At 42.5% G+C, this 23,387-nt stretch overlaps 1 protein-coding gene across 3 annotated transcripts in view; it reads left to right on the forward strand.

The window, feature by feature from the left end:
• rnf13 (ring finger protein 13) overlaps nt 1-23,387 on the forward strand; it is a 336,413-nt gene that overhangs the window by 102,535 nt on the left and 210,491 nt on the right. For 2 of the 3 annotated variants that reach the window (XM_068042622.1, XM_068042625.1), the window contains one exon: nt 19,959-20,084. In XM_068042622.1, coding sequence (XP_067898723.1) covers nt 19,959-20,084 — 126 coding nt within the window. Of the gene's footprint in view, nt 1-9,874; nt 9,981-19,958; nt 20,085-23,387 lie in introns of those variants that run through there. The other variant, XM_068042626.1, reaches the window with a different exon arrangement.

The following is a 23,387-nucleotide window of genomic DNA, read 5'->3' on the forward strand; positions in this document are numbered from 1 at the left end:
TCTTTGAAAGAGCTATTCCATTAGTACATTACCCAGCTCTTTACCCATAGCCCTACAAATTTTTTCCTTTCCATTATTTATCCAATTCCCTTTTGAAAGTTAATATTGATCTAGCAAAAGCATGTACATCGTCTTGAACGGTTTCCGGCTACAGGATTGTTATGTTGGCCTCAAATACATCTGGGCCGTACTTCAGTCTATTTGAAGTCTCATCCATTTTCAGAACTAAAAAAAGAGTTGCAAGTCTGACCACCACAACAAGTAGCCAGTTAAAGGTCTGTTGAAGAATCTCTCAAAATAGAATTTAAATTTTGCCAACGATCTAAATTAAATATGCTGTGGAAAGAATTTATGCGTACAGTATTCAAGATTCACTGGGTTACTGGCAATTCATTTTAATATAACTGCTGCTCCCTTCATTAACTCCAAATCCATCCTTCTAATGTTTATACAAAACTAATCTGAAAGAAATAGGTGGGGGGGAACAAAAACAAGTTAGAATTTCTGTTAGATGGAGGGGTTGAGGAGTTGCGCTTAATTCTGTGGCTATCTCCTAGGTTATGTTAACCTAACATGATGTGGCTCATCCTGTTGATTCTTTTGAGTGCTTTTTAATTAAACCACTGAACTCTCAGTCATGGTTCAGATGCTTGCTTTTTGTATGTTCCTCCCCCTACATTTTCTTTGTTTTTCAGTCATTCCCTCGAGTGTTCCCATATGCACTGAATGCCCTTTAGTCGAGTTAGGTCATCGCTAGAGGAGGCCAAGTATTCCCATCCTTAGTATAATCACTTCGGGTTTTAGAGATATTTTACTAAAGACTGTAGGCTGCAATGATCAGTGTGGGAAGAAGGGATTTTGGTTATGGCGTGACCAAGCAGAATGATGTGACTCATCAGTGCAGGCAATGGAAAGTAGCTGCAGTAAAGTCACAATTTCAAATGTAATGCATGGCACTCAAATTCAGTTTGAAATAAAATTTCCAGTTGGGTTCATTAGTATTTTGATATTTTGGACTGTGGTAACTATTGTGAATTATGGAAGAGAAGAAAGCTGTAGATCTGTTTGTAAGCTGCAGTCATCAAGTGAAGACTGATTCTGTGAAGATATGGAGGCTGACACATTTTGTCTTCACTGCTGCTTTCTTTTCTGCCTTTCTCCAGAATTTAAAAATGCAAGGAATTATATGTTTGAATTTTTAAAGTTAACTTAAAATGTACTTCCTTTAGCCATCCCTTTCATACTGTTCGCAAATTTTAATTGTTTGGAACTTCTGAGTTGTCACTGGGCATCCTCTACTGTCAACAATCTTGATCTTATCAGTATTGCCTTGAAAACTGCTATTATCACTACTCTCCTCAAACCTTTTTCTCATTCCACACCCTTACCCTCACCACATAATTTTCTTCAGCTACTGCCTTATGTCCCTCTTTTCAAGATCCTACAATGTGTTGTTGCCTTTCAACTATACTCATTCTTCTGGTGTTGCTTTTTTACCTTTCAATTTTCTTTTGGTAGATTTACTGGCTGCTCAGAGTGGATGCGTGGAAAGTCTAGCTCTAGAAACTTCCAGCCATTTTTTAAAGGAATGTGGGTGTCGCTGGCAAGGTCAGCATTTATTGCCCATCGCTAATTAACCTTGAGAAGGTGGTGGTGAGCTGTAGGCTTGAACTGCTACAATCCTTGTAGTATAGGTGCTGTGATGGAGGGGGTTCCAGATTTTGACCCAGCAGCAATGAAGGAATGGCGATATATTTCTACGTCAGGGTGGTGTGTGACTTGGAAGTGGAGGTGTTCTCTTGTGCCTGCTTTCCTCGTTCTTCTAGATGATAGATGCCACGGATTTGGAAGGTGGTCTCAAAGACTTGGCAATTTGCTGCAGTGCATCTTGTAGATGGGACATGCTGCTGTCTCAGTGTGTTGCTGGTTTGGATGTGAATGTTTAAGGTGGTGGATGGGATGCTGATCAAGTGGGCTGCATTGTCCTTGATGATGATCAGCTTCTTGAGTGTTGTTGGAGCTACACTTATCCAGGCAAGAAAGAGTGTTCCACTGCACAGGTTTTTGGGGAGTTAGGTGAGTTACTCACCACAGAATTCCCAGCCTCTGACGTACTTTTGTAGCCACAGTATCTGTGTCACTGGTCGAGTTAAGTTTCTGGTCAATGGTTACCCGGCCAGGATGTTGTTGAATGTTAAGGAGAGATGGTTAGATTTATCTCTTGGTGGAAATGATCATTGCCGGGCACGAATGTTATTTGCCAATTATCAGCCCAAGCCTGAATGTTGTCCTGGTCTTGCTGCATGCGGGCATGGACAGCTTCAATATCTGAAGGGTGCGAATGTACTGAACAATGCGCAATCATCAGCGAACATCGCCACTTCTGACCTTATGTTGGAGGGAAGGTCATTGATGAAGCAGCCGAATGTGGTTGGGCCTCGGACATTACCCTGAGGAACTCCTGCAGCGATGCTCTGGAGCTGAGGTAATTGGCCACCAACAAGCGCAACCATCTTCCTTTATGCTAGGTTTGACGCCAACCAGCAGAGCGTTTTCAATTTTGCTCGGGCTCCTTGTTGCCACACTCTGTCAAATGCTGCCTTGATATCAAGGGCAGTCACGCTCACGTCACCTCTGGAATTCAGCTGTTTTGTCCATGTTTGGACCAAGGCTGCATTGAGGTCTAGAGCCGAGTGACCCTAGCAGCACCCAAACTGAGCATCGGTGAGCAGGTTATTGGTGAGTAAGTGACACTCCCAATTTTAGCACAAGGCCCCAAATGTTAGGTAAGAGGACTTTGCACGATTGATTGGGTTGGGTGTCCCTTTGTGTCTGGTGCCTAGGTCTGATTCTATTATTGTTTTATGTAGCAATTTAATGCAATTGAGTGACTTGCTAGGCCATTTCAGAGAGCAGTTAAGAGTCAACCATGTTGCTGTAGGTCTGGAGTCATATGTAGACCAGACCAAATAAGGATGGCAGATTTTCTTCCCTAAAGAACATTTGTTTCATTGTCAGTATTAACTGATACTTGCTTTCTTTTTCAATTCTAGACTTTATTTCATTAGCTAAATTTAAATTCCCCTGCTTCTGTGGTGAGATTTTTTGTGTCCCTGGTTAATTAGTGCTGGCCTCTGAATTATTAGTTCAGTAGCATAACCATTATGCCCCCGGTCCCTGCTTTCTTTCCTCTCCAAAAAGAGCTTTCAGTTTCATTTATCATTTAGAGAAAATTAAAGAATTATAAAATGTAATTTGTGTAGCACGCACTTGAATGCTGCTAAAATCCACGTGTTGCCATTTCTAGTTGATAAAGATAGTTTCCAGACTTTAGTTTTCATAATCTGATTAAATTGATATGATTAATGGGTTGTTTATATACTGGCACCATGTCGGTGTTCTCCCTTGGAATTTGTTTCTACATGGTTGAATTGTATGTATTACTGTTTTTATAGTAAGAAGTGGGTGGTTGAGCTTGGTTAGGTGGCTTGGTTGGTAAGTGCACGATTCTGTATGACTCTCAGCCATAAAGATCAGGAAAATCCCAGGTCAGTTCCTGATGTGTACTGAGTTAACTTGGGTGAAGGAGGGAAAAATCAGCCACTGCTTTTTCTAATTGCTGTTCTATGACCTTTGATAGTGCACTGTTTGTTTGTCTGATGAGGACAGAATTCGGCTCCGATGTGATCGAATAGCATGACCACACTTGTCTATGCTCACGCTTGAAGAGATCAGGGGTCCCCAAAGTATGACCCATGGGCCAAATGCGGCCCAATTAATTTTTCTGACCGGCCCCCCCCACCCCCAACAAATGCTTTAAAAAAAAAATCAACCGCACAGATCAATTTAATAAGCATTAAGGTACGGCCTATGGAAATGGCTATAAATCTGACCGTGCACAGCAGAAAAAACGCAAACCCATGATGCATTGATGTCTTTCTGCTCTCATTGGTTCAATTGTAAAGTGCACAACTACCGAGGCCAGCCAATCAAAGGAAAGTAGCGAATAGGCCTATCAAACAGAATGCATGGCAACGGTTCCCACTCTACATCAGACTTCAATATTTTTGTTGTCGTCCTTTTCAAGTACCACATCATTGAGTCTTAGATGACTGCAGGATGCCTGTGGAATCATAACCTCAGCATGTTGGCACCTTCTGAAGAGAGTGGAATGAAAGAAAAGGATTGAATGGGGAAAAAAGGGTTACTTCCTTACTTAGGACTTTTCAGTGCTTAAAATGGAATTTTTAAAGGAGGATTCAAGGTATGATTGAATGGACACTGCACTTTTGATTTAAAGCATGAAATTCAATAGATGAGCAGTTAAACCTAATTAATTTTCCCCTGTTCTAAAAAGCATACTGAATCATGATAGCATTAGCTCTGTTACTTTCCTGATAATCCTTTTCAATATTTTATAAACTGGGAGTGCTACTTCCACAGAACCCAGCAGCTTGCAATAGAATCTGCTTTGAATGTCAAGAAATGCATAACTTCTGCACGAGTTATTGATGCCCTGGCATTGATCCGGCCCAGTCTGAAATAGTAAAATCCTGCAAGGAGACCCGACAGGTTTGATTGTGTCATTTTCCAAGAAGGAATTTAAATGTTTGTGTGAATTAGTAATGTATGTATTCCTGTTTCCTGCTGAGCCAAATAGACCAGATGTCCTTATTTTACATGTGGCTGAGTTCAGCATTAAGATTCTAACATAATTGATATTCCTATTAATGCTGTTAATGAAGATGCTAATGAAATATAAATTTGAATAATATTAGGAACTTGCCAATTCCCACAGTTTTTTTTATGTTGCATCATTTAAGAAGGTAAATGCATACTGAATCTCTCCAATGATTGTTGGATGACATCCCAATACTAATACCAAAGTACTGAGTTTTGTGATTCAAATTATGAACACATTGTGCATCTTTATCCTTGTGTTCAGTGATAGCTGCATTAGATTCCCTTTAGATACAAATGCGAGAACAGAGGAAGGTCTGAGAGCACAGCGGGGATAAAGCAGCGGCAGAGAGAGCACTGCGAGAGAAAATGAAGAAAAAAGTATCAGTGTGACATCACAGGAAAGTGGGTAAGTGTTTGGTGAGTATTTCTCTCTTTCTCTCAAACTAGTGCGGTCTTTCCAATTGGAAGCTGGGAAATTAATAGCCTCAATCAGGGTGAGTATGACTGCGTAAATTAATGAGTAGTAGCATAGAGCAGGTCTAGAGCTGTTAATTAAAATTAATAGCTTAAACAAGGTACCAACTAGACTCTAAAAGAGGAAATAGAGATTTTTTTAGATCATGGATGGGCAGTAGTGACCGGTTGCTTGCAATTCCTGCAGCATGTGGGAATGCCGGGAGACTTCACGCGTCTCTTTTTAAAAAATCTTCCATGGGATGTGGGCGTTGCTGGAAAGGCCAGCATTTGTTGCCCATCCCAAATTGCCTTTGAATTGAGTGGCTTGCTAGGCCATTTCAGAGAACAGTTAAGAGTCAACCACATTGCTGTGGGTCTGGAGTCACATGTAGGTCAAACCAGGTCAGGAAGATGAATGTCCTTTTGGAAAGGAAATCTGGGAACCAGATGAGTTTTTATGACAATCGATAGTTTGATGGCACCATTACTGAGACTAGCTTTCAATTCTAGATTTTTGTTAATTAATTGAATTTAAATTCCATCAGCTGCCATGGTGAGATTTGAATGTCTCCCCCCAGGGCATTAGCCTGGGCCTCTGGAATACTAGTCCAGTGACCTTACCAGTACGCTACCAGCTCCCACATGTGTAGGAAATGTCTCCAGCTGCTTCAGCTCAAGCTCAGGATTTCCAAGCTTGTGGGGCAGCTGGAATCACTGCGGAGCATCAGGGAGCAGGAGAGTTTCCTGGATCATACTTTCCAGGAGGTGCTCACCCCACAGGCAGTAAGAGTTCAGGATACTAGGTGGATGGCCATCTGGAAGACTAGGAAGAAGCAGGAAGTGCAGGAATCTTTGGGGTGTGTGCCACTCTCAAACAGGTACATAGCATTGAAAACTGCTGGAACTGACAATACCCTGAAGGAGTGCAGTCCAGACCATGGAAGTGATGGGCAAGGGATTGTACAGGAGGGAACAGCAAAGTGTAGAAATGCAGTTGTTATAGGCGATTCTATAGTCAGGGGGACATTTCTGTAACTCTGATTGTGTGTCCCACATGGTGTGCAGCTTCCCTGGTGCCAGGGTAAAGAACATCATAGAGAGGGTGCAGGATATTCTGCAGTGGGAAGGGAGTGAAGCAGAAGTTGTGGTAATTGTTGGTACCAACGATATAGCAAGGGCCGGTATTGAGGTCTTATGGTCAGATTTTCAGGAGCTATGGAGGAAGTTAAAGAGTAGGGTCTCAACGGTAGTAATCTCTGGATTACTCCCAGTGCCCCGTGATGGTGACAGTAGAAATGGGAAGATTGCGAGCATGAATGCAGGAGGGAGGGCTTTAGATTCTTGGGACATCAGGGCAGAAGGCACCCATTCAAAAGGCATGGCTTGCACCTCAACAGGGAGGATTTAAACTAAATTGGCAGTAGATGGGCACCAGTATATAGAAGTAGAAAAGAGGAATAAGGTACATAATGAGTATGTTGGACAGTACGAGAGAAGAAAGTAGTGCCATATTAGATAGGAGCAGACAGAAAGGGCTACGAGGAATGCAAAGTCAGGATTACAATACATCTATCTATGTAAATGCATAAAGTTGTGAATAAGGTTGGTGAGCGACAAGAACAAATAGCAGTATGGGAATATGATGTAGTGGCAATAACAGAAATGTGACTTAAAAATGGTGAGGACTGGCTACTTGATATACAAGGATATAAAGTGTTCAGAAAAGACAGGGAAGGATAAAAAGGAGGGAGGCTGACTGTACTGATTAGGGAAGACATTGTAGTGTTGGAAAGAGATGATGTCCTGGAGGGGGTAAGGACAGAATCCATTTGGTTAGAGTTGAGAAGCAAAAAGTTTATGATCAGACTACTAGGGGTATTCTATAGGCCTCCAAACAGTGAGCAAGATATAGAAGAGCAAATCTGCAGGGAAATCACAGAAATGTGTAAGAACTATGGAGTGGTGATATTGGGGGACTTTAATTACCCAAATATCAATTGCAGTAATTTTAGAGTAAAGGAAAAGAGGGGGAAGGAATTTCTTGATTGTGTTCAGGAGAACTTCCTTGATTAGTATGTCTTCAGCCCAGCGAGAAGAAGGCATTGCTAGATCTGCTGTTGGGAAGTGAGGTGGGCCAAGTGGACCAAATGTCTGTGGGAGAGCACTTGGGTAAGAGTGATCAACATATCTTAAGGTTTACACTTGTAGTGCAGAAAAGAAAGGAGCAATATAAGGTATAGCAGCTAGATTGGGAAAGGGCTAATTTCAATGCAATGAGAAGGGATCTAGCCAGGATGAAAAGGAACCAACGATTGACAGGAAAAACTGTGACGGAACAATGGGTTATCTTTAAGGAAGAGTTGCTTCAGATACAGGCTAAGCATATTCCAACAAGGGCGGAAGGCAGGTGAACCAAAAAGAAGGCTCCTTGGATGATGGAGATAGAGATGATGGAACAAAATAAGGTGTATGGTGCATGTGAGGTGAATTCTTCAAAGTGAGAACCAGGCCAAATACAATAAGTTGAGAGGGGAGATGAAGAGGAAAATAAGACTGGCAAAGAGAGAATATGAGAATGAAATGGCAGTCAACGTAAAAGGGAACCCAAAGATCTTTTACTTAGTAATTAGTAAGCAGGTAGTAAGAGATGGAGTGGGACCGATGAGGGGCAAAGAGGGATGCTTAGAGGCACAGGGCAAGGCTAGAATGCTTAATGAGTGCTTTGTATCAGTGTTTTAACAAGGAAGAGGATGCTGATAAAATATTAGTAGAAGCAGAGAGAGTAAAGGCAGTGGGTAGGGTAAAAATTGAGGGAGGAGCTACTGGAAAGGCTGGTTATGTTTAAGAGTCGATGTCATCTTATCCAGATGGCTTGCATTCCCAGGTTGCTAAAGGAAGTGGAGATAGCGGAAGGGCTTTCCATAATCCTCCAATCTTCAGAATGGCAGATGCAACGCCATTATTCAGGAAAGGCTGTAAGGACAGTCCTAGCAACTACAGGCCAGTTAGTTTAACATCAGTGGTGGGTAAGGTTTTAGAAACGATAATCAGGGAAAAGAAATCAACAGGCGCTTGGAGCGGTTTGAGTTAATTAAGGATAGAGAGCATGAATTTGTAAATGGCAGATCGTGCTTCTCTAATCGAATTGAATTTTTTGATGAAGTATCAGAGAAGGTTGATGGAGGGAATGCAGTGGATGTTTTCTATACGGATTTTAAGAAAGCATTTGATAAAGCACCACATAAAAGGCTGGTTGACAAAATTGAGGATCATGGAATAGGAAGGTCGGTGTCCAATTGGGTAAAAAAAATTGGCTTAAGGACAGAAAACAGTGAGTCGTGGTAAATGGTTGTTTTTCAGCTGAAGGATTGTAGACAGTACTTCCCAAGGGTCAGCGCTAGGACCACTGCTTTTCTTTTTTGCTATTGTATAAATGACTTGCATCTTGGAATACAGTGTTATGAACGTACTTCAATTTTTTGTTGAATTTTGAGGACTTGTGTTTTATTTGGGAAAACTGAAAAGGGTTTCATGGATGATCTTTTTCACTGGGGTTATTGAAAGGACTGAGAAGTCTTCTTTGCAAACAACATGTACTGGAAGTCACCCGTTTTCAGATAAATATCCAGCAGGGGCTCTTTGCCTTGGGGGAGATGATTACAGAGAAGTGCCAGGACAAGATTTATAGGCGTCAGGAGGCTTGACTCTTGAGTTATTGTTTTTGGTTTTGGTTTTGCTTTGAGCAGTCAGTGGGAGTTTTTAAAAAACCAGCCAAGAGAGCAGTCACCCCAGCTCTGTTTTTTCGGTTAACCTGTGTGTGCGTGTGTGCGTGCGTGCGTGCGTGCCTAATGTGAAAAGGGAACTTTCATATTTCAATCTGTGTTAATGCTTTGCTTCGTTACTGGTTATGTCTTGTTTTATAATAAACTGATTTTGTTGTTAAAGAAACCTGGTTGGTGTATTTTATTTTGGAATAAAAATAGAGTCTATGATTGACCGTATCGGTAACTGGGTAAACATTTAAACATATGTTGTGACCTGTGGAGAAGTGGAACGAGGAAGAACAGTGCACTCCTCCCACCTCGGTCATAACAAGTGTAGAATTTTAAAGTTTGCCGTGATACCACTTGGAGGAGAGGCAAACAGTGAGTATGATATGAACAGCCTGCAACAGGACATTGATAGGCTAGCAGAATGGGCAGACAAGTGTGAGGTGATGCATTTTGGCAGAAGGGACAGAGTGAGGCAATATAGACTTAATGATGCAGTTCTAAAGAGTGTGCAGGAACAGAGTATGTACATCAATCTTTGAAGGTGGCAGGGCATTTGAGAGAATGGTTAGCACACTTTAGGAAGGGTATGAGGGTGCTTGGGAGGTTGCAGCGAAGATTTACCAGAGTGGTTCCAGGGATGGGGATTTTAGTTATAAAGGTTAGGTTGGAAAAGCTGGGATTGCTCTCCCTGGAACAAGGAGATTGAGGGGAAATTTGATCGAAGTGTACAAGATCCTGACAGGCTTAGATGAGTTAGACATGGAAAAACTGTTCCCAGTAGATGATGGTACAAGGACTAGGGGACACAGTTTAAAGGTTTTGGGCAAGAGATTCAGGGAGAATGTGAGGAAGAACTTTTTACGCGGCAGGTGGTAATGACCTGGAACTCGCTGTCCACGAGGGTGGTGGAAGTGGAGACAGTCAATAATTTAAAAAGGAAATTGGATGGGCACTTGAGGGAAATAACCTTGTGGGGCTGTGGGGACTGAGCGGGGAAGAGGGACTGACTGAATTGCTCTGCGGAGTGCCAGCATGGATTCGATGGGCAGAATGGCCTCCTTTTGTGCCGTAAGTGATTCTATGACTCTTTTGTAAGGGGGATCTGAAAGAAGTTTTGCATATTGTAGTGTCTTTAATCACCTTACCAGTGGTTGAAGAAGTTTACGCCATGTTATTTGTAATTTTAATAATCATTGACCAAGATTTGATAAATAGCATTTCTTCACAAAATTTTTCATTTGTTTCAATTCGAGATGCTCTTAAAAACTGCAGCTGCACACATACTTAGTCTCTTTAACATTAACCAGTCTCAAAAGTTCAGATCTTAACTTGTGTGACTTTGACAATCTCTCCTCAAATATTGAATGTAATTGATTATACTAGTGTAAAGTGTATGTTTAATTACGTATAAATTTTAAAAGTGGAAAATTTATTTCGTGCTCGAACAGAAAAAAAACAAATGTTTGCAGTAGATGATACCAGAGTGATGCAGATTGAGAGTCTGAGTCCAGGAGTTCCCACCACTGGTCGAGTTGTGTTAAGCATTAAAGGAAAGCCCTAAGTTTTCTATAGGCATATAAATAGTAAAAGGAGGAGTGGGGCTGATTAGGGACCAGAAAGGGGATTTACACATGGAGGCAGAGGGCATAGCTGAGGTATTAAATGAATACTTTGTATCTGTCTTTACCAAGGAAGAAGATGCAACCCAGGCAATGTTGAAAGAGGAGGTAGGTCAGACACTGGAGGGGTTTAAAATTGCTAAAGAGGAAGTATTAGCTAGGCTGTCTGTACTTTAAAGTGGATAAAACACCAGGACCAAATGAGGTGCATCCAAGGATACTGCGGGAAGTGAGGGTGGAAATCGCAGAGGCACTTAGACGCGGGGGTGGACTGGAGAATCGCAAACGTTACACCCTTGTTCAAAAAAGGGTGTAAAGATAAGCCCAGCAACTACAGGCCAGTCAGTTTAACTTTGGTGGTGGGAAATCTTCTAGAAAAAATTATTTGGGGCAAAATCAATAGTCATATAGACAAATACAAGTTAATTAAAGAAAGCCAGCATGGATTTCTTAAGGGAAAATCATGTTAAACTAACTTGTGGAGTTGTTTGAGGAGGTAACAGAGAGGGTTGATGAGGGCAATGCTGTTGATGTGGTGTACATGGACTTTTCAAAGGCGTTTGATACAATGCACAGAACAGACATGTGAGCAAACTTGTAGCTCATGGAATAAAAGGGACGCACATGGATACGAAATTGGCTGAGTGACAGGAAACAAAGAGTAGTGGTTAATGAATGTTTTTTGGGCTGGAGGAAGGTTTGTAGTTGATCAGCGTTGGGACCCTTGCTTTTCCTGATATATATTAATGACCTAGACCTTGTGTACAGGGCACAATTTCAAAATTTACAGATGATAAACTCGGAAGTTTAGTGAACTGTGAGAAGGATAGTGTAGAACTTCAAAAGGACGTAGACAAGTTGGTGGAATGGGCAGACAGGTGGCAGATGAAGTTCAGTGCAGAGAAATGTGAAGTGATTCATTTTGGTAGGAAGAACATGGAGCGACAATATAGAATAAAGGGTACAATTCTAAAGGGGGTGCCAGAGCAGAGCGCTAGGTGTATATGTGCATAAGACATTGAAGGTGGAAGGACAAGTTCCGAGAGTGGTTAATAAAGCACACAGTATTCTGCGCTTTATTAATAGGGGCATAGAGTACAAGAACAAGGAAGTTATGCTGAACTTGTATAAGATACTAGTTTAGCTTCAGCTGGAGTATTGCGTCCAGTTCTGGGTGCCGCACTTTAGGAAAGGCGTGAGGGCATTGGAGAGAATACAGAAAGGATTCACAAGAATGGTTCCAGGGATGAGGAATTTCAGTCATGAAGATAAATTGAAGAAGTTGGGACTGTTTTACTTGGAGAAGAGAAGGCTGAAAGGTGATTTGATAGAGGCATTCAAAATCATGAGGTGTCTAGACTGAGTAGCTAGAGAGAAACTGTTCCCATCATGAAAGGATCGAGAATGAGAGGGCACAGATTTTAAGTATTTGGTAAGAGAAGCAAAAGTGACATGAGGAAAAACTTTTTCATGCAGAGTGTGGTTATGGTCTGGAATGTGCTTCCTTAGAACATGGTGGAGGCAGGTTCAATTGAAGCTTTCAAAAGGGAATTGGACAGTTATATGAAAAGGAAGAATGTGCAAGGTTACGGGGAGAAGGCAGGGGAATGGAACTGAGGGAATTGCTCTTTAAGAGCCAGTGCGGATGTGATGGGCCAAATGGCCTCCTTCTGCACTGCAATGATTCTGTGATTTCTGTGTGGTGGGAGTGCTGCTGTGTAGAGGCCTAGTTGTTGACTTGTTGTAGAACCTCTTTTTTTTTTTTGCCTTACTTGTGTAATGGACAGATCTGAGTGAACAGCCACTCCTGTGTTCCGATTACTGCTGAGTACCATTCCCAGTATAGAGTGTATGTTTGTTTGTAATCACAAGAACTTATTCAACCTCCTTGCCACTAATGTAAGATAATACATGCAGAACAGTAACGCATTGACAGATCTATGACTCTGGAGAAACTGATGTTTCAGACTCCTGACACTAAGTCATAAGCTGCTCTAGCTTTCTTTATTCTTATCAACCCTTCTTGGGATTCAGATTATATGATTTCAAAACATATTCCTGATTATGTTCTTAAAGATAATGGATTTAAAGAGAAAGTTCAGACCCCAAATTTGAGAAGTTTGGGAATGACCACATGGACTGGGAACAACTTTGTTCAGGATATTTTTATTTATTTTTTATTTAGAGATACAGCACTGAAACAGGCCCTCTGGCCCACCGAGTCTGTGCTGACCAACAACCACCCATTTATACTAATCCTACATTAATCCCATATTCCTTACTACATCCCCACCATTCTCCTACCACCTACCTACACTAGGGGCAATTTACAATGGCCAATTTACCTATCAACCTGCAAGTCTTTGATGTGGGAGGAAACCGGAGCACCCGGCAGAAACCCACGCAGTCACAGGGAGAACTTGCAAACTCCGCACAGGCAGTACCCAGAACTGAACCCGGGTCGCTGGAGGGTTCTTCAGAGGGTTGCCAGTGTTTTTTGTTTTTGGACATTTCCACATTATTCTTGGTCTTCTGATGCTGTGTTGAGTAGATGCCACGTGTTGCATTCTTTTCTGTGGATGCAACCCCATTTGTTCCACACTTTGAAATGCTGATCCAGCCCCATGCTGACTTAAATGTGACTCTGGCTACTTTACTATGTTCTCGTCTGATCTCAGCTTTTCTCTCTGTCTCTTATTAAAAGTATTACTTTCACTAATTTAATGAGAGGTGCTATGTTGTAAAACTCAGCTTCTTCTAGAACCCCTTCCTTGTTCTGATGCTGTGTTGAGTAGATGCCACGTGTTGCATTCTTTTCTGTGGATGCAACCCCATTTGTTCCACACTTTGAAATGCTGATCCAGCCCCATGCTGACTTAAATGTGACTCTGGCTACTTTACTATGTTCTCGTCTGATCTCAGCTTTTCTCTCTGTCTCTTATTAAAAGTATTACTTTCACTAATTTAATGAGAGGTGCTATGTTGTAAAACTCAGCTTCTTCTAGAACCCCTTCCTCTGCCAGCTCCTTGTTGATGACAAGTTTGCCATGTCGGAGATAGTTCAATATGGGCCCGAAGTATGTGGGATCCCGGTCAATCTGGTACGCTCCCGTCTGGTCCTGGTCTGACAGCAGCTCCCCCCTCCTTCTGGCACAGGCAGTACAGGAACGACTTCTCTTCGAGGCACAGGGTCTGTCGGGTGGTTTTCAAGTTCATATTTGGACCAGTTGGGAGGCAGATGTTAGGTTAGCACTGCTCTACTCAGTGAGTACTGACCCTCCTGAGAATTCTGGAGTCAACTTAATCTTAATAAAGATGCACTCTGGTCCCATAAATGGGCTTGCAACTTGGAGGTTACCAAGGGGTGGGCAGGATACGAGATATGTTATAAAACTGTAAATACAACCATTTAATGGTAACTTGATGGTAAAAATTGTTTCAACCTTTTTAAAAAGTCTGTGAGAAAAAATGTATAAGCTTCCATTCTTTCTGAGGGCTGTTTTGAAGGAACCAAAAATGTCTGATGTACTAAAAGAAGCAGGAAATTGAATCTGTGGGCCAATATACTGCCCTATTGTGTCTATAATACTGTATGATTGTAATGAGTCTTTACACTGTTGATTGATCTTTGGTGTCACATGATTAGCATAGGCCAGTCAGACCCCAGCATTGGCCCATGCTGAGCATTGAGACACCACAGATGAATCATTGCTGGAAAAAAGTTACCATATTGGCTGCTGTGATAGTTAATCACCTACTCCCGACATATCCCAAAATAAACTTTTTATCACATAATTAATGCAAGAAAAAGGTTTAATATTTGCTGAATCATCTCAAATTTATAAATTTACCAATCTCTACATTTAATTACTCTGGTCTTCCTTTCCTTTCTCTCCTGTTCAAAGTAAGCATTCTTGACCTGGGTATACATACTGACTAACGCAAAGCTAAACTTGTCCTCAACCATGTAGTTAATGGCCCAGCCCAACTTTGTTCCAATGTGTAAGAGAAAGAGGGACAATATTAGGGTGCAATAGCGCAGTGAGAGAGGAGCTGGAAGAAAGGCCATGCATCACAGTTGTCACGAAAGCGTGCTATGTCACATTATGATTTTTAAAAATCCACCAGCTGGAAACCTGAATTAAACGTAAAAGAAACAGATAAAAGGTTACTTTACCAGCAGATAAGATAGCCATCGCAATTTGCAGCACTATGCCCGACATTCCAATGCATGGAAGTGGAGACGAGTTGTCTGCCCAGTCCCAGCAAGAACAATGACCTGGGAATTTGAGTGAACTACTGATCCTGCTCCCATTAACAGAACATTAAGGCTATCAATTGGACATTAAACTGGTGGAGACGAACCACTCAAACCTAATCACTTGAATACTGGCACCCCAGTTGAGAGAAAGGAATTCCTCGATATGGACTGATTAAGTTGTAGGAGGGAATGCACACTGGTAACCACCATATTGAATCACTGGGTGACTTTCATGTGACAGGCCCATCATCTGTGTGCTTAAGCTGGTGTTTTCTCTGCAGCAAAGAGACAAGTAGATAGAGACTGACAAGAGAAGACCCAAGTGGGGTCCCTCCCTCCCTCTCTCCCTGTCTTTCTCCCCCTGTCTTTCTCCCCCCTCCCTCTCTTCCTCTCTCTCCCTCCCTCCCCCCTCTCCCTTCCCCCTCTGTCTGCCACCTTGCAAGCTTCGAACGCTGCCTACTGGCTGTAACCACCTTTTTTTTATATTAATTCATGGGATGTGGGTGTTGCTGGCTAGGCCAGCAATTATTGCCCATCCCTAATTGCCCTTGAGAAGGTGGTGGTGAGCTGTCTCCTTGAACCGCTGCAGTCCATGAGGTAGGGACACCCACCGTGCTGTTAGGAAGGGAGTTCCAGGATTTTGACCCAGCAACAGAGAAGGAGCAGCGATATAGTTCCAAGTCAGGATGGTGTGTGACTTGGAGGTGAACTTGCAGGTGGTGGTGTTCCCATGCATTTGCTGCCCTTGTCCTTCTATTTGGTAGAGGTTTTGCGTTTGGAAGATGCTGTCTAAGGAGCCTTGGTGCGTTTCTGCAGTGCATCTTGTAGATGGTACACACTGCTGCCACTGTGGGTCAGTGGTGGAGGGAGTGAACGTTTGCGTAGGGGTGATAGTCAAGCGGGTTGCTTTGTACTGGATGGTGTCGAGCTTCTTGAGTGTTGTTGGAGCTGCACCCATCCAGACAAGTGGAGCGTATTCCATTGCACTCCTGACTTGTGCATTGTAGATGGTGGACAGGCTTTGGGGAGTCAGGAAATCAGTTACTCGCCTCAGGATTCCTAGCTTCTGACCTGCTTTTGTAGCCACGGTATTTATATGGCTACTGCAGTTCAGTTTCTGGACAATGGTAACCCCTAGGATGTTGATAGTGGGCGATTCAGCAATCGTAATGCCATTGAATGTCAAGGGGAGATGGTTAGATTTATTCTAGTTGGAGATGGTCATTGCCTGGCACTTGTGTGGCACGAATGTTAATTGCCATTTATCAGCCCAAGCCTGGATATTGTCCAAGTCTTGCTGCATTTCTACAGGGACTGCTAGGAGTTGCGAATGGTGTTGAATGTTGTGCAATCATCTGCGAACATCCCCACTTCTGACTTTATAATTGAAGGTAGGTCATTGATGAAGTAGCTGAAGGTGGTTGGGCCTAGGGCACTAGCCTGAGGAACCCCTGCAGTGATGTCCTGGAGCTTGATAATTGACCTCCAACAACCACAGCCATCTTCCTTATAGGCCTATCACTGCCGTAGACGGAGACCCCATGAAGGAAATCATCTCCATCGCTGTTTCTAGGAGGACCACCAAATCAGCTGTCCACATCTACAAACCGGAAGCCTCAGGGCCACCAAATACAGCCTGAAGCCAGCCAGGTCACCAACCTCCACAGACTCTATAACCCTTTGTTATTGCTCCGGACTCCAATCCGACCAGTCTATCCTTCCCCACTCTGTAACCTATTTGTGTGTGTGTTAACCTCGAGTGTGTGTGAAATTTGAAGCGTAATTTTCTTTGTTAAACTGAACAAAACCTGGCCAATTAGTTATTTTTATGATCGTGGCACGTATATAGTTAAACACTCACTGAATTGGCAAGTATATACATTTTAAATGAGAAATAAACCAGTTGTGGTCAAACAAGGAGAGGGAAAAGAGGGGAGCCCTCTCAGCCCTCCTCACCTGATTGTAATACGATGGAAAGTGGAGTGACAAACCAGCGCCTCCCATCAGCCCCAAATCTGCTGGACACAGGTGAGAAGACAGTGGTAGTGAAGCCTACCCCTACCTTCGGTTATTTCCCATCCAAATGACAAGATGATCCAAAGCAAAAGTGTTGCCTTTCCACCTCAGGCTCCAAGCCTGATGCCTGTTCTGGAATACATCCAGTTTCCATGCCTAAACTGGCAGACAGGTCAAGCCAAAACTCTCGACGAGTACGTGTCCCTGGAGAGGAGTCTGCAGCATCATCTCACTGCTGTGAGCATATATGGAACTCCATGCTCCATGCCAGAAATATTCTGCAAGCACTGCCACAGCAGAGCTATTGGTTGTCTTACAAATGAATATTGCTGGAACTATCTCCTTATCCTGTTCATCTGTGTGAGACAATGTTATTGCAAGAAAGCTCACGCCGATTACTGAAAGCTTCAAGAAATGGCTCATAAGGAGCTGATTGTTGGTGTATTATCGGATCATAATGCAATAGTAATGCCATAGTCACTTCTGTTGCTGCCAAAAAACCAGTCAGGGATGAAAGTCAGCTGCTGTCAGTATATGTCATTACAGTAGTTTTATAAAAAGGTGAAATAGCCTGTAGCCTAACTGCAATAGTTTTAGAAAGAATGTTTTCAAACCAAAATGAATAGTAATCATAAAATTGAGATAATGTTGTTACTGAAAGCTTTATAATTTTGAGGTTTGCAATGCTGTGTCTTCCAACATTACCTTGTAATTCTAAGTGTTTGGAATAGCTACACTGCCAGTTCAACAGAATGCTGCCGTTATAGAAAATTATATAATTGACAGACTAGGCGTTGTGGAGGAGCCAAAGGATTTACAAAATGATTATTGACAACGCAGCCGGCAGCCGACGTCTTCAGACTGCGCCAGTCTGCGCACATGCGTAGATTGGCTCCTACTCTCTGCACATGCGCTGCGTTCCGCATTGCCAGGATTGATTGGCGCCTGCGCAGATGGCGTCATCGCGTAATGCGGGGAGAGCGCGGCCGAAGACCTTGGTGTGGTGGCAGGTCCCTCCCTGGCCCCACCCCCACCCCTACCGGCCAGCTCCCTCCCTGGCCCGCTTGCTACCCCCTCTCCCCAGCCCACTCGCTCTCTGCCTCTGGCCATTGTGTGCTACCGTGTGTTTAGGTTGCCTTCGTGTGATTATTTGAGCAGCGCCATTTTTAGTCCTGGCAGCTGCCTGACGTCGCAGACTGATGTTCAGTGGCACAGACTGCATTTGCGCATGTGCCACTGCAGCGCCAGCTAGTGGTTGCGTTGTCAGCAAATGCAGCCAAGGATTTAAGTGTCCATGTACACGGATCACTAAAAGCTGGTGCACAGGTACAAAGAGGTCAATGGAATGTTGGCCTTTATCCCCGAGCGATTAGAATTCATGAGGAAGTGATGTTTCGGTTAAGCAGAACCTTGGTCAGACCCCATCTTTAGTGCTGTGTTTAGTTTTGGGTGCTGCACATGGAAAGATCTATTGGCCTTGGAAGGGGTACAACTAGAATCTATTATTAGGGACATGGTAATGCAGCACTTAGAAAATCATAATATGGATTAAAGGCCTGCTACCCAACCTGAACCTGACGGGACCCAATGACATGCGTCCGGGTCGGGTTGCACTTACAGGTCCGGCATTCGGGCTTGGGTCGGGCCGGGTTGGACACGCTGTATCACAGGTAAGTGGCTCCAATGTTAATTTCATTTTTGGACTAGAAAGGTGGTTTTGTTGCAGTTATTTTAAGTTTGTGCAGATCAGCAACAAAGTGAAAAACGGAAGGTAAGTTAACTGATGGCCGGGTCGGGCGTGGGAAAAAATGGAAGGGCTCGGGCCGGATGTGGTTCTGTCGGGCTCGGGTCGGGTTTATTTTTTTTGCAGACTCGAGCAGGCCTTTAATATGGATGGGCAGAGTTTAGACGACTTAAGAAAGAAAATAGTGTTTGACAGATCTGATTGAGGGATTCTTAAATAAAATTAGGGCTCATGAGATTGGGGATAATGTATTAGTATGGATTGAGGATTGTTTAAAAGAGTGAATAAGCATAAACAGGTTATTTTTGGGCTGATAGGCTGTAACTAGTAGGGTGTCGCAAGGATCGGTGCTTGGGCCTCAGCTATTTACCATCTATATTAATTATTTGGATGAGGGGACTGACTAATGCATCCAAGTTTTCTAACTGTACAAAGTTAAGTGGGAAAGAAGTGCTATAAAGGGAATGCAGAGAGATCAGGACAAATTTAAGTGAGTCGGCAAGAATGTGGCAAGAGGGAAATTATGCACTTTGGTGGGAAAAAAGCAAAACGATTATTTTTAAATGGTGAGAGAGTGGAAAGTGTTGGCATTCAGAGGGACTGGGTGTCCTTCCACACATCACAAAGTTAACCTGCAGGTACAGCAAGCAATTAGAAAAGCAAATGGTATGTTGGCCTTTATTACAAAGGGATTGAAGTGGAAGAGTAAAGACCACACCAAGTACAGTTTTGGTTTCCTTAACGGAGGAAGGAAATATTCCAAGTACATTCCCTGCTTGTGTTTTGTTAGTTGGCCTTATCTAAGCTAGCATTGTGCTGGCTACAATTGTCCATAAGAATTTTTCGATGAGTAAAGACCAAGGTCCATCTAGTTAGCCTTCAGCCATACAGTTTCATGATACAATGACAATGGAATTGTTAACTAGTTGTAGCAATAAATCCCTTTCAATTAATGTACAACAGACCCAGAAATGACATTAGGAAACCCCCAGTGGTGGAGAGCCTTGGTAACCTTAGGCTTCCTTAATTTCTTTGAGCTAGGGATTGCTAATCAATGGCCGCTGCTAGGAAATATATGTGTATGAATATCTGATGAATACAAGATTAAGCCTGATCCACAGAGTCAAGTAGCCTGCTGGTATATGTCTGGATTTGCACACGAAGCATGGTTATTTGAGCGATTAACTAGTGCCCATGGAAATGTACTGCAACTCAAATTAACAGATTCAGGAGAAATGGGAAAAGCAATTCCCTCAGGAATGCAAAAAAATTGTATAAAATTAACTTATCAGTGTACTTTGGCTAAATATTCAGATCTGCCTCCTAGTCTATCCAAATGAAGATGTGGGTTTTGGTTTATAAATATTTCACTTTTTTTTCTCCATTTGCTCTTTATTTACTTGTAGGGTTTCCTAGTTTATTCAAGACCAAAGAATGCTTGTGAGCCAATTATTTCTCCACCAATGACGGACAATTCCTCAATCAACTTCATTGTTCTGATTAGAAGATTTGACTGCAATTTTGATATCAAGGTGAGTCACCATTGAAACTTTTGAACAGTTGTGTAAGATTTGTAGCCTTGAATGTTTTCAGTTTTAATTGACTCATAATGAATACACTGGAACATTATGTACTGCAGTCAGTATAACAAATAATGTGACTAGTACTATCATGAATGTACTACAGCCTCAATGCTGCAAGACCAGCAGAAAAGTGGCTTAGCTGGCACTTAGCGCAAGCCTATCTGGCTAGTAGCTCACAGGGCAGATAATGCTGAATTTTTGCAGCTGGAATTATTTCCCCTAATTTAAATGTGCCACTGGCTAGTGAAAAGCTGACCCAGAGAATTTGGCCCGCAGCCTGCTTGACTGGAGAGTGGTATAATCTGGCACAGCAGCATCTCTGCTCACCATTAAAGGCAAAGTTATGATAAAAAAGGAGGCTAAATGTTCACAGTGGCATATGCGGCAACATTGCAATCAGAGATTCAGAGTACTTGGAGGTCCTGATACCGGAGCTGTACAAAAGGAAAATGCCCCTATTTGAGATGGAAGACCACCCTCCAATAAAAAAGTTGCACAGAGGTAGGTGATAGACTGAATCACTACAATTACCCTGTCTTTGGTAACTGGCTGCAAATGAGTAAGAAATTTGCTCGTATCTGGGGAAAGATAAAAGTAACTCTGCCATTTACCTCTTGCACACATTTTTTGTGGGGTCCATCAATCATAGCCAAGCCTAAATTGGGAACTTCCTTGCCATTAGAAGAACTGGTTAAAGCTTTGTCCATGGTCATTCCACTATTGCACATGCTTTTTCATTGCATATTTTTTTTGCAGCTTGAGTTGTTATTTCAGGGACACCAAGAAAATACAGAGGCTTCCAGCTGAGGCTCTCTGGTGTTAGGCGGCCAGCAGCCTTGAAGCGGAGGTCAATACTGGGCATGTATTCTTTCTTGGAAAAATATGTGGGCACTGTGAGCTGCTACCTAATGAAGACATAATGTGCGTAATGATTTTTTAGTCAGATACCAGTTGAGCATTTGAGTGCAAACCCTTCATATAGGACCTCTGGTTGATATTGCAGGCCCTTATGCCCACCTGTGACACCCTGTACTTGTAGGAACCCTGTCACCCACTGAATGTTCTGCATCCTTTCGAAATGGTCAGCTTTCCACTGCCAGTGCTTTCACTCGTAAATGTAGCATTTGTCAATTGATACATGGGTGCCATGAAAAATGACTAATGTGGCACATGACCCCTGGCGCTGCTTGGAAGCTTCATGCTGTGGTAAACTTCACTTCTACATGAGAAGTCATGCCTGTTCTGTTTGCTTAGTATAGCTCATTTAGCATACATGACAGATATGAGTGCCTGTCTTGTGAAGCAGAGGCAGTGAAGATAAATCTCTTCTGACATTTCCAAATATGTATGGAGGGGCCTATGTGGACAAAACACCTTTGCTGTTACTGCACCTTCATTTTCCCCTCAAGAATTCCTCTTCCTCATGTAAATTATATACACCCAAAGTAGTACCAATACTCACCACTTTCTGTGGTTCAAGCCAAATGCTAGCAACAACAAAGAATACTGGAAAAAAGTGCTTGAAGTAAAATAAAGTACAGGTACAATACCCAGCAATACCAACTAATCATGGAACGAAATGTACTTGAAGATGCACAAAAATCTCTTTAAAAGCAACTGAAACTGGTTTCACTTTAGAGAAAGAAAGACTGGCATTTATGTAGTGCTTTTCATGACCACCGGAAATCTCAAAGTGCTTTACAGCAAATGAAGTACTTTTGTAGTGTAGTCACTGTTGTAATGTAGGAAACGCAGCAACCAATTTGCACACAGCAAGCATCCACAAACAGCACTGTGATAATGACCAAATAATCTGTTTTTTGCAATGTTGATTAAGGGATAAATATTGGCAAGGACACCAGGGATACCTCCCCTGCTCTTTTTGAAATAATGCCATGGGATCTTGTACATTCACTTGAGAGGGCAGACACCAATTTAATGTCTGATCCAAAAGACGGCACCTCCGACAGTGCAGCACGCCCTCAGTACTACACTGGAGTGTCAGCCTTGATTTTTGTGTTCAAGTCTTGGAGTGGGACTTGTGACTCAGAAGCAAGAGTGCTACCCAATGAGCTACAGATGATACAGCAAAGAAGCCTTCTTGAGTAGGCCAGGTTCCAAGTTTTCCCATGGACCCATTTTACATGTTCGCAGGGCTGCCTCTAAAGTTATGAAATTTGGGGTGTCACAGTGTTGCATTAATACCCATGTTTAAATGAGACTTGTGCCTGCCTGTAACCCAGCTTCATTGCATCTCCAGAAATAGAGCACTGCAAAATGCTGTGTGCAGTGAGTTAGGTACATGGAGTTGCATGGTGAATTTTATGCTCCCATCATCAGTAAGACTCCACTTTTGGCATGAAGCCTAATAAAAATTGCTCTTGTATGATTGGGAGAAAAGATCTTTAATTTGCACTTTTCGGAGCTAGTTTAAATTAAGAATTTAAGGAAAGTCAAAGACCAGAAAAGCAGGTTAGTGTTGGTTAGCAAGTAGAAAATGGATTAGAGTAGGGCGGACATGGAGTTTGAATGGTAAAGGTATACTCTGGAACCTCAGAGGAAGTGGGTGGGGCTGGATTGAAGATGGAGCACAGTTAGAGAGGACAGAGGTGATGGTCATTTTGAAAGATTGAAATGGTGTCTGAAGAGAGAAAGCTTTTGATGGCGTGTGAATCTGGGAGTGAGGAAGAGTCAGCTGAGAGGTCAAGAAGGAGTTGAAGGAACAGGTGATGGGACTTATGGAGGAAATGAATCCAGTGAAGGGGAAATGGAATAGTTTATTGTGGAGTCTAAACTGTAGTAAGGTATGGGCTGCAAGTGGTCTGAGGGCAAGATGGAAGCTGAGGCAGCCAAGGTGATGCTCTTTATTTTGTAGATACAGAAATCTGTATGCTTCTGGAAATTAACACCAGAGGGCATTAATTTAAAAATTAAGGATGCTTGAAACTGAACTAACAGCTTCCCTGGGTATTTAACCAGGTGTCACCAAATTCGTCATCCTTAATATATGGAGGGCTGATTACTGAAGTGGCACTTGAGATAAACAGTCTGAGCCAAGTGCAACTATCATTTTTCTTTTCAAGCAATTTAGCAAATTATCATAAATCCATTTAATCATTTTCGTACCTGCTTTGTTTTCATTTGTGTGAAAAGGGAAGGAATAGAGAGGAAGTCTGATCACGGCCTGTGAATGCTTCTCAATATTGAAGTTTTATTTCAAAGCAGGGAAATAAATTATTCTGTACAAATCAT

This window comes from Heterodontus francisci, chromosome 11, assembly GCF_036365525.1.
Source record: "Heterodontus francisci isolate sHetFra1 chromosome 11, sHetFra1.hap1, whole genome shotgun sequence".
NCBI lineage: Eukaryota > Metazoa > Chordata > Chondrichthyes > Heterodontiformes > Heterodontidae > Heterodontus > Heterodontus francisci.